The following is an 8,242-nucleotide window of genomic DNA, read 5'->3' as shown; positions in this document are numbered from 1 at the left end:
ATTTTTTTTGTTAAACAAAATCTACACGGGCAATAATAAGCCAAATAATAAATCATTAATATAATAAATTGAGTTTTTTTATTATATACTACATTTTGTTCCGTTCATTTTTGCTCTATGCAAAAAATAGAGCTCTGACTTTTTTCAATAATAAATGTATGATTGCAAAAGATGTGTTACCAAGACAAGACAGATAAAAATACGACCAAATCCAATTTAAATGATCAACCGAGTTCTTGTTAGTTTTGACGGTGAAATATTAATTATGCTCATTTTTTAAATTAAAAATGCTCGTTTTAATTTTAATTATACATAAAGTTGAATTGCAAATAATAGTTAAGAATTAGTTTTAAAAAATTATACTTTTAGTTCTACTAAGTAAAAAAAGTTTATGCACATAAAATATAAAATAATTTTATATTATTATTTAATTATAAATTGATGTGTATATTAAATTTATTAATTTTTATAATAATTATTTTAAAAGTCATATAAATAATGATTTAAGATTAAATGATAATATAAAACTATTTCACATTATTAGTACATAATCATTAAATTTATATATTTATTATGCAAATTAATTTCCTTCATTTTTAATTATACAAGTTGCATATGTTAAACTTTTTTTTTGTTAAAATATATATTTTTCATTCTCATAAATATGAAAATATTCGGAGTTCATTTCTATAAACTTTTAATTCATTTTTTCGTTCTAATAAAATTAAAATGTGTCATTTTCTTTTTGAAAAATTTAAACATTTAAATTTATGTGTATTATTTTTTTAAAATTAAGTGTATGCATAATTAATGTAAAAAAATATCATATTTATATCAATTATTTATATATAAATGATGTAAAAAGTCTTCATTTCATGTTAGAAATTCACGTGAAATTATGTCTAAATCAAATCTGAAGCATTTCAATTTTGTAAGCATGAAAAACACATTAAAAATTTTGTAGGATGAATTTTAAACATTTTTGTATTTATGGGAAACAAAAATATATTTTAATAATTTTTTTCTTTTACAATTAATTAAATATCTCCTTCCTGGCAACGGAAAACTGACACGATAGAGTAAGAGTGTAAATGGTTGAGAGTGGATTGAATTTCGTCTAATTTTGAATTCAATCCAAATAGACTTTAACTTTTTGTTTTATATAATTAAAAAATCACGTAATAAATATAATCGAATTAAAACATTTGGTAACAATAGATAAGATATCGTTACTTTTTTTTATCTAAATATAATAAAAAATATTGGTAAAAAATATAACTAAAAATAATAATAAACACAACTATATTAAGACATTTGATAAAAACTAGATAAAATCATTAGAAGATAAAAAATAATGAAAAATAAAGAAAAAACTTTAAAACAAATGAACGGTAAAACTGAACCCCAAAGCTGGGTGCAAAACTGAAAGCAACTATGCTTTTGGTAGCATTGAAAAACGTTTTTGATGATTTATGATAATTTGTATTGTAGGAGACGACTTGTGCGGAGGCCTTGAGGGGTTGGCAGACTTGGAGTGGGAGTGTGGGGGCAATTTGACCAAGTCATTTGAATTTTGAGTTTATCAATAAATAGCATTAGCTATTTTATTTGGCACCCATTTTCTTGCTTTTAATATGACCCAAAAGAAAAGATTGATTCTTCCTCAATGATAATTTGTGCTTTGAACTTCCACATAAAAAGATCGCAGAGACTTTAGTAAGAAGAAAGTGCATTAGTGGTTTAGACGTGAATGCAGACAAAAAAAAAAAGAGTAGGTTAGACGTGACACTGCGATGTATGATAGGCGGCGCAAAAATGAATGATTAAAATTAATTTTTTTAAAATGATAATGCAAAAATGTAAACTTTAACCATTACAAACTTAGAAAAACAATGCAAAATGCAAGACACAAGAAAATAAATACTTAAAGGAGGAAATTGATGTTTTATGTATTTTGCAGTTCTGTTGGGTGTTTGACATACTAAAATTAACCTTGATGTAATTTTAAGAATTTTTTATCATTTAAAACTATTTCAACTATTACCTTTATAAACTAAACTATTTTAATTATGATTTCTCATGCGAAATAGCATAAATCACTTAATTTCACTCCTAATTCCTTTAAAGCTAAACCAAGTAATTTGTGTTAAGAATAAAGATGCATAAATAAAGGTAAATAACATCATTCTATCCTTAGACATAATTACCTAGAAGCACTTTTAAGTTCTTAGGGTAAAAATATTTTTCAATGATTTAAATCCTGTAACATACATGTGAATGAATGGTCAAATCATAAACAAAGAAATAAACTTAGAAAGGAAGCAATAATATTGAAATAACATTATATGGATAGTAAAGATGATTACATCAAAGAGTGTTTGGTAATCAAGCCCTAACAATAGGTAATTTAGTTTCTCATAGTCATGAGAGACTAAAAACAAAAGATGAAACAAAGGAAATGGAAGAAGAGCTCTCAAGTGAGTGCTTTGCTCTATTTCGTGCCCTTGCTGATCAACTCCCTCCAAAAAGCATAGTGCCCACCCTTTTATAATCTTCAAAACGTTGCACAATCATGTTTTTCGAAAATGATTGTGTGCTAAACCTGCATGTGCACACATGTAAAGTACAACTGTCTTAAGTGACCACATGCTAAGCCTCCAATCGTGAGCTTAACACCCATGCTCAATACAATTGACTTTTAGCTTGACCTTACGCGTTGAGCATGCACTGGCACGCTGCTTTAATTCTTCAACATTTTCCAAACCTCTGTCGCTGTGTTAAAATTCTACAAAAAAAAAAAAACCAAAACACTGTAATTCACTGACTTTAGCATTCTTGGGATAAAAACTTAGAAGAAGCTAAATTCCTATCTTTTTAAGTCAAAAGAAGCATTAAAGATAAAAAAAATAGATAATTATTATGTAATTTAAATGTACAAACTAAGTATGCATAACAATTATCAGGTATATACTTAAAAAAAGGACTGGCAGTTGCTTCCTGCACTTTATTTTTAGCTTTTGGAACACCTAATTCGAAATATAAAATTACATTTCAAAATGAAAATATAGGAGGTGTAATAAAGGGTGCAGGAAGTAATATGAGAGGTGCAAGAAGTAATTGCCTATAGCACTTTGGGATGAGTTATCTCAATGTGCCGTATTGGACCTCAACTCAAATCCAGTAAACAATTGATTTTTTTATGGATAAATATTATAGTTTGTTAATTTTATTAAAAACATCATTGAGAATTCAAATTTGTTATCTCTCCTCTCTTCTCTCTTCTCTTTTCACTTTTTTTCGGACTAACCTATGAACAATTGATTATTAAAATGTTTTTTCCTCGGATAATTTAAACACGTGTTAAATAAATGCTTTAGTCTTTAAAAAAAAATGAATTATAATATTTTAATTTTTAAGAAATATATATAGTAATTTTGTTATAATCAATTAACTTTAAATGATTACTGTCATAATAAAAGAATGTATAATCTATTGTGAAAAATGACGAGAGATACTCTTACTGTATTTAAATAAAAATAGAAGTATTTTATTTCCCATGTACCAAAAAAAAAAAGAAGATCAAACTTAGAGACTTTTCTTGCAAAAGTAACAAACAAAACTACGTAATTTGGCCTTTGTTAATGAAGTTAGTATTTTTTTTCCCCCATACTCTAGTAATCTAGTATTCATGGTACATCGAATGCCAAAGGCAGAAACATTGTCGATTAAAATGAAAGAAAAAAACGTGAAATGCAAAATGGTTAAGTTATTATTAGCTTACGCCCAGAAGCAAGACAGAGATTCACGGACCCACCTGGCTGGACCACTTTTTGTTCTTCGCATGATTTCTCTCACAAGTCACAAAATGTATATATGGCTATATATTTAACTCTAAAATGAACTTATTAATACATCCAAATTACTGTCTACATCAATACCCTAAAAATTTTAGTGGATAAAGTCAGTAGCAGAAACATAGAGATCTTTCAGAAGCTGGTGTCCTGATTCAGAGTGTAGAGACATACTCTTAAGCAATCCAACCTTTCATGTAAGTTTTGTTGGAAGACAAGCCAATGTTGTGACTTATAGCCTAGGTAGGGTGGCAACATTTCATTCTTGCCTTCATTATTATCATCATATCTCCTCTTGTATTGCTGCTTTGATTATTAATGAAATGTCATAAGCTTATTACTTTTAAAAAAAATCAATACCCTTAAAATCTGAGGCCAAGTACGTATTTGCAATTTTATTATTCATAATTTTAAAGTCAATTATGTTAGTGGTTAAAGATGCTTGTATATTGAGAAGAGTAAAAATGAGTGATGTGTATAATTGAATTCCATTGAAAATATATTTAAAGAGTTGCTCAATTGTGGATGCTTTTAGATGTAACTTACACAAGATTCATGAGATTGAGATTGACATAAAAAAAAATCTTTGATTTTATAAATTCAACGTTTCATCAACTCTTATGTTATCACTTTTTTTTTTTCTATTTAAGACTTTGGTATTCAAATATTAGATTAGACATTAAACCAGTTTAATTCGAGCTTGATATGACCATCATACAAATAAAATAGAATCTAAAAATTCCCTTAAAAAATCTCTAAAAATTAGTTTGTGTTAAAAACATCATATATGTTCTGTGTTGGAAGGAATAAAAACTCTACAAAGAAATATAATGCTGGATTATTCTAGAAAAATAAAATGTTAGATATTGTTTCAATGTGAAGACCATAAAAAATTTGTCGTAATAAACTTACATTATAGTTCAAAGAAATCACATTTAAAATTGACACATTAATTATTAAAATAAGAGTTAAATGACTAAGTATTGTTAGTATAAAATGTTTTACGTTGTCAATCAACAAAAAAAGTCATTAGTAGTATATTTTAAAAACAATTATTATTAAAAAAATAACAAACTCATGTACACAATGATTTATGATTAGATGATGATATAAATTTGTCAATATATAGACTATTTACTCTCAAATTAATAGATATCAATATACTTTTAACAAAATGAAATTTAAATAGTTTTTCGGCGTATTACATGGGTTCATAGCAGAGTCATTATCAAGTAGAATTTACAGATATTGTGTTAAGAATGTAAGTTAACTTAATTTGTAAGAAAGGTGTTGGATAAAAAAATACTTTCACTGTCGTGTTTTTATTTTCCCTATAGTCTTGAGAGTTCATATAAACTCTTTCGTTATGCGTGTGATACAACAATAAAGTTGGCTGTTATATTTTTGGTTAAATTAACAAAAGTTATTTTGACGCATAATTTCGAAGATCCAATTGACGTCACTGTCACACTTCATGCATTTCGACAAGTTTCAAGAACACTTAATCTTTGTATGAAATGAAATGAGACGCAAATTGAATGTAGTTGAACAAACATAATTTATGTGCAAGAGCAAAGGTTAGTGCATGAAGTAGTAGTGACTTCAATTTTCTGGTCATAATATTATATAAAGGGGCTTCGATTCTTTGGGAAGACATGCAGATTATTCAAGTTTCTAACAAGTGAAGACAGACATCAATGAGTTGGGTGTACGAGCAATTTATATGTGCATTTCTTGTTGGGTGCACGTTCCTTAGTGTATTATCTCATCCTGATAAAGGTAATGCTTTGTTGTGAAGTTCCATATTGTTACAAAGTTGATTTTATTACTAGTTTCTAATCGATTTCTTCAAAGAATTGAAAATAGAAAAATGAGAACAACTCAGAAGTTTCTTTTGTTTAGTTGGTCTGATTGATAGGTAGGTAGGCAATGTCTCTAGGGAACTCATTTTACATCATTCATTTTCTTTGAAATCTCTCTCTGTGTCCATGCAGCTCCAAAGTACACATTTCTAAGAGAAGCAGCATCTGCTCCACAAATCTTAACTTATGATTACATAGTGATTGGTGGAGGAACATGTGGGTGTCCACTAGCAGCAACTCTCTCACAAGGTGCAACAGTCTTAGTCCTTGAAAGGGGAGGCTCTCCTTACACAAACCCTGAGCAAATCAACATAAATAACTTCGTGAATTCCCTCGCTGACATAAGCCCTTCATCATTTTCCCAGCCATTTATATCCAGAGACGGGGTCCTCAATTCGCGGGCCCGTGCCCTTGGTGGTGGCTCTGTCTTGAATGCAGGGTTCTATTCAAGGGCTAGCTCCAAGTACATAGTGGATTCTGGTTGGAATGAAACTTTGGCTAAGGACTCATATCAATGGGTTGAAAAAAAAGTGGCCTTTGAGCCCCCTATGCTGCAGTGGCAATCAGCAGTGAAGGATGGTTTGCTTGAAGTAGGTGTGTTGCCTTACAATGGTTTCACTTTTGATCATTTATATGGGACTAAGGTTGGAGGGACAATTTTTGACAAGGAGGGTAACAGGCACACTGCTGCTGATTTGTTAGAGTATGCTGATCCCAAGAGGATTTCCGTTTATCTCCATGCCACAGTGCAGAAGATACTATTTAAGTATAACACAGGTAAAGATTTAAGAATATATAGGTCTGTTTAAATAAACTTTTCTATAATTACTTGTAAGATAAGAAAGAATAGATTGAACCCTTTTTATAGGTTAAAATCAACTTATTATGTACATATTGACTTAAATTCATTTTACTTCTTATTTTCTTCTTCGATAAGCGTTTATCAAAATGGGGTTTAGTTCATTGTTCTGTTATGAATTTTAGACGCCTAGACTGATGTTAATGTTTTTGAATTTTTTACAGAAAAAAGAAGGCAACAAGCTTATGGAGTAATTTTCAAAGATGCATTGGGGGTGATGCATAGAGCATACCTAAGCACAAAAGGAAAAAGTGAGATAATCTTATCAGCTGGTGCAATTGGAAGCCCACAGTTGCTGATGCTGAGTGGGATTGGTCCTGCTAACCATCTTCAGGCTCATGGAATCAAAGTGGTTTTGGATCAGCCCTTGGTGGGTCAAGGGATGGCAGATAATCCATTGAACGTTCTATTGGTTCCTTCCCCTGTGCCTGTTGAAGTCTCTCTGGTCCAAACAGTGGGCATCACTAAGTTTGGTAGCTTCATTGAAGCAGCCAGTGGATTGAGCTTGGGCCATTCTTGGTCTGAAAGGCTTCAAGGGATTTTTGAATTTGTGTCAAACCAGGTCAGTATCCCATTTGCACCTTGTAGCCTGAAATAACTATTTGGGCTTTACATTGGATGTCTCATACTTCGATATAATATCTAGTCCTCGACATAAGACTAAACATGTAAACATTTACTTAAAATTACATTAACTGATAGTTAAACGCATTCAATGGGAATCCAAAGAAACACTTAATCCCATGTATTCTCTCTTAGATCTCAACACTTGAAGTTAAAAAAAATTCTTATAAAGGGTACTTACTGTTAAATTTTTATCTCATTTGAAGTCTGGCCAGCCTTCCATGTTTCCCCCAGTTGCAGACACCATTAGATCTTTAGCAAATCCAATTCTCAAAGGAGGAGTGCTACTTGAAAAGATCATAGGACCACGGTCCACGGGTCATTTGGAGCTCATAAACACAAACCCCAATGATAATCCATCAGTTACCTTCAACTATTTTAAGGACCCAGAAGACTTAAGGAAGTGTGTTGAAGGCATGAGAACCATCATAGATGTGATAAACTCAAAAGCATTCTCAAAGTTCCGCTACCATAACATGCCGGTCCAATCTCTAATAGACTTGATGTTGCACTTGCCAGTGAACTTGAGGCCTAAACATGCTAATGCTGCCTTTTCTTTAGAACAGTATTGCATAGACACTGTGCTAACAATTTGGCATTACCATGGGGGGTGCCAATCTGGTAAAGTTGTTGATCATAATTATAAGGTTATTGGTGTGGAAGCTTTGAGGGTAATTGATGGATCCACTTTTCATCGCTCACCTGGTACAAATCCTCAAGCTACTGTAATGATGCTTGGAAGGTAAGTATTGGCACATATCAACCAATATAGATATTGTATTTGATAATGATAATGATTTAAAATACATTTATTGCCTTACTCTTTCGATAATTATTTTTGGTACAATTTTTTTACAGGTATATGGGAGAAAAGATTATAAAGAAAAGATTCTTCCATGGGCGGAAGTGAAGGGATCAATTGTCTGGGTGGTCACTTGGACATTTCTTGATTTTCTTCTGAATGCTGTCTGTTTATAAGAGAAAACTTTCTCTGTTTTCTTTTGTACGACTACTCTGTAATTTCCATTATAAAATTGCCTTTTGAT

At 30.5% G+C, this 8,242-nt stretch overlaps 1 protein-coding gene across 1 annotated transcript; it reads left to right on the top strand.

Annotated features, from left to right (window-relative positions):
* The first annotated feature begins 5,227 nt into the window (after positions 1-5,227).
* LOC114402847 (protein HOTHEAD-like) lies at positions 5,228-8,242 on the top strand. Its single transcript, XM_028365533.1, has 5 exons — positions 5,228-5,630; positions 5,846-6,490; positions 6,737-7,134; positions 7,403-7,938; positions 8,055-8,242. The coding sequence occupies exons 1-5, from the start codon at positions 5,549-5,551 to the stop codon at positions 8,104-8,106; spliced, it is 1,713 nt and encodes a 570-aa protein (XP_028221334.1). The 5' UTR covers positions 5,228-5,548; the 3' UTR covers positions 8,107-8,242.

The sequence above is a fragment of the Glycine soja genome, chromosome 20 (assembly GCF_004193775.1).
Source record: "Glycine soja cultivar W05 chromosome 20, ASM419377v2, whole genome shotgun sequence".
In the NCBI taxonomy this organism is placed as follows: domain Eukaryota; kingdom Viridiplantae; phylum Streptophyta; class Magnoliopsida; order Fabales; family Fabaceae; genus Glycine; species Glycine soja.
Note: the sequence above shows the minus strand (reverse complement) of the source record. Positions and strands in the feature narration are given on the sequence as shown.

Coding starts and splice junctions, on each gene's coding strand:
- LOC114402847 (XM_028365533.1), top strand. CDS start 5,549: ATGAGTTGGGTGTACGAGCAATTTATATGTGCATTTCTTGTTGGGTGC. Junction 6,491..6,736: donor ACTATTTAAGTATAACACAG/GTAAAGATTTAA, acceptor AATTTTTTACAG/AAAAAAGAAGGCAACAAGCT. Junction 7,939..8,054: donor ACTGTAATGATGCTTGGAAG/GTAAGTATTGGC, acceptor ATTTTTTTACAG/GTATATGGGAGAAAAGATTA.